The sequence below is a fragment of the Plectropomus leopardus genome, unplaced genomic scaffold (genome assembly GCF_008729295.1).
Source record: "Plectropomus leopardus isolate mb unplaced genomic scaffold, YSFRI_Pleo_2.0 unplaced_scaffold23535, whole genome shotgun sequence".
NCBI classification, from domain to species: Eukaryota; Metazoa; Chordata; class Actinopteri; order Perciformes; family Serranidae; genus Plectropomus; species Plectropomus leopardus.
The window spans coordinates 1-1201 of NW_024625531.1; the positions used below are offsets into that span (position 1 = coordinate 1).

The 1201-nt window shown below is 36.1% G+C and overlaps 1 protein-coding gene across 1 annotated transcript; it reads right to left on the minus strand.

Annotated features, from left to right (window-relative positions):
• Positions 1-7: 7 nt before the first annotated feature.
• On the minus strand, positions 8-694 carry LOC121966207 (glutamine-dependent NAD(+) synthetase-like; the record flags this gene model as incomplete). The annotated part of the gene is made up of 2 exons (XM_042516317.1): positions 576-694; positions 8-139 (listed from the first exon to the last, which is right to left on the minus strand). Coding segments are annotated over exons 1-2 (237 nt in total), but the record flags the coding sequence as incomplete, so codon positions are not given.
• Positions 695-1201: the final 507 nt, after the last annotated feature.

Consider the following 1201-nt stretch of genomic DNA (forward strand, 5'->3'; position numbering starts at 1 on the left):
TACGCACCACATCATTGAGCGAGAACTGTGCTCCCTGCGCCACGATGTCTCCGTTGATGGCCACCATGGCGCAGCCGTCGTAGTAGACCCGGTCGCCATCGCAGCCCCTCTGGTTGGCGTACAGGTAGATCCCTCCGCTCTGCAACAACAAACACACTGAATGCAGCACCAATCTGAGTCAAGCTTTTGCATATTGAAAGCTTATATATTCAGCTTAATCACCTTATATTAACCCTCTGAGACATGAATCGACATCAGTTTTCTTGTGCAGCGTTTAGACGCCTTTCACAAGCGTTTAAGATCTTTGAAACACTGAGCAAATTGGTTTGATGTCTTTCAGAAACATGGAAAAAAAGGAAATGTCCTGCAAATTCAAATAAATAAATAAATACATTTTTAAAAAATCAGTAAAAGGTGACAATATCATTTCCACTGTATTTGTGGTAAAACACTGCCCTCTAGTGTGTATATATACACATAGTATAGACATATATATATATATTTCTGGCATGTACAGTCACAGGGCGTTTTTGTTTTTATGGGGATAGAAAAGCAAACGTTTGTTAGAGTTTTACCTGTGTGGTGGCTGATTTGACCAGGCGGACTCTCTGGTCAGCTTTGCGGAGCTCGTGGTGGCTGGCAGACGAGTTCGTGAAAATTTCAACCCCATCCAGACCCATCTGAATGTGAGGACTGATGGAAAAATACATTTAAATAAAGTTTAAATTAGACAGAAAACAGAAAATTACAAGGCAGCGCAGCTTTTGTTAACACTCCAAAATCATATATATATTTGCTCAATGACTTTTTTATTAACATTCACTCATACAAATACAGATTATCACAATCATCACTGAAAAACATGCAACACATACAAACATACAACATGTTGTGCTCCAGCAGAGCCCCATCCTCACTGTAACCATAGAAACAACAAGCACATGTCAACAAATTCAATGTGACAGGTATAGAGGGTAAAAAACAAAAACAAAAACAAGTGAGATTTACAAAATTTGACAAAAAAGATGAGGGAAAAAAAAAGAATAAATAAATAGTAAACAATAAAAAAAACAAGGTACCAAATAGTAAAAAGTAAAAAAAGGGAAAAAAAGAAAATTCAATAGTTCAAAAAATATCACATTAATAGCACATGGAGAATAAATAAAATAGAATAGAATAAAATAAAAATTACAATAATTTC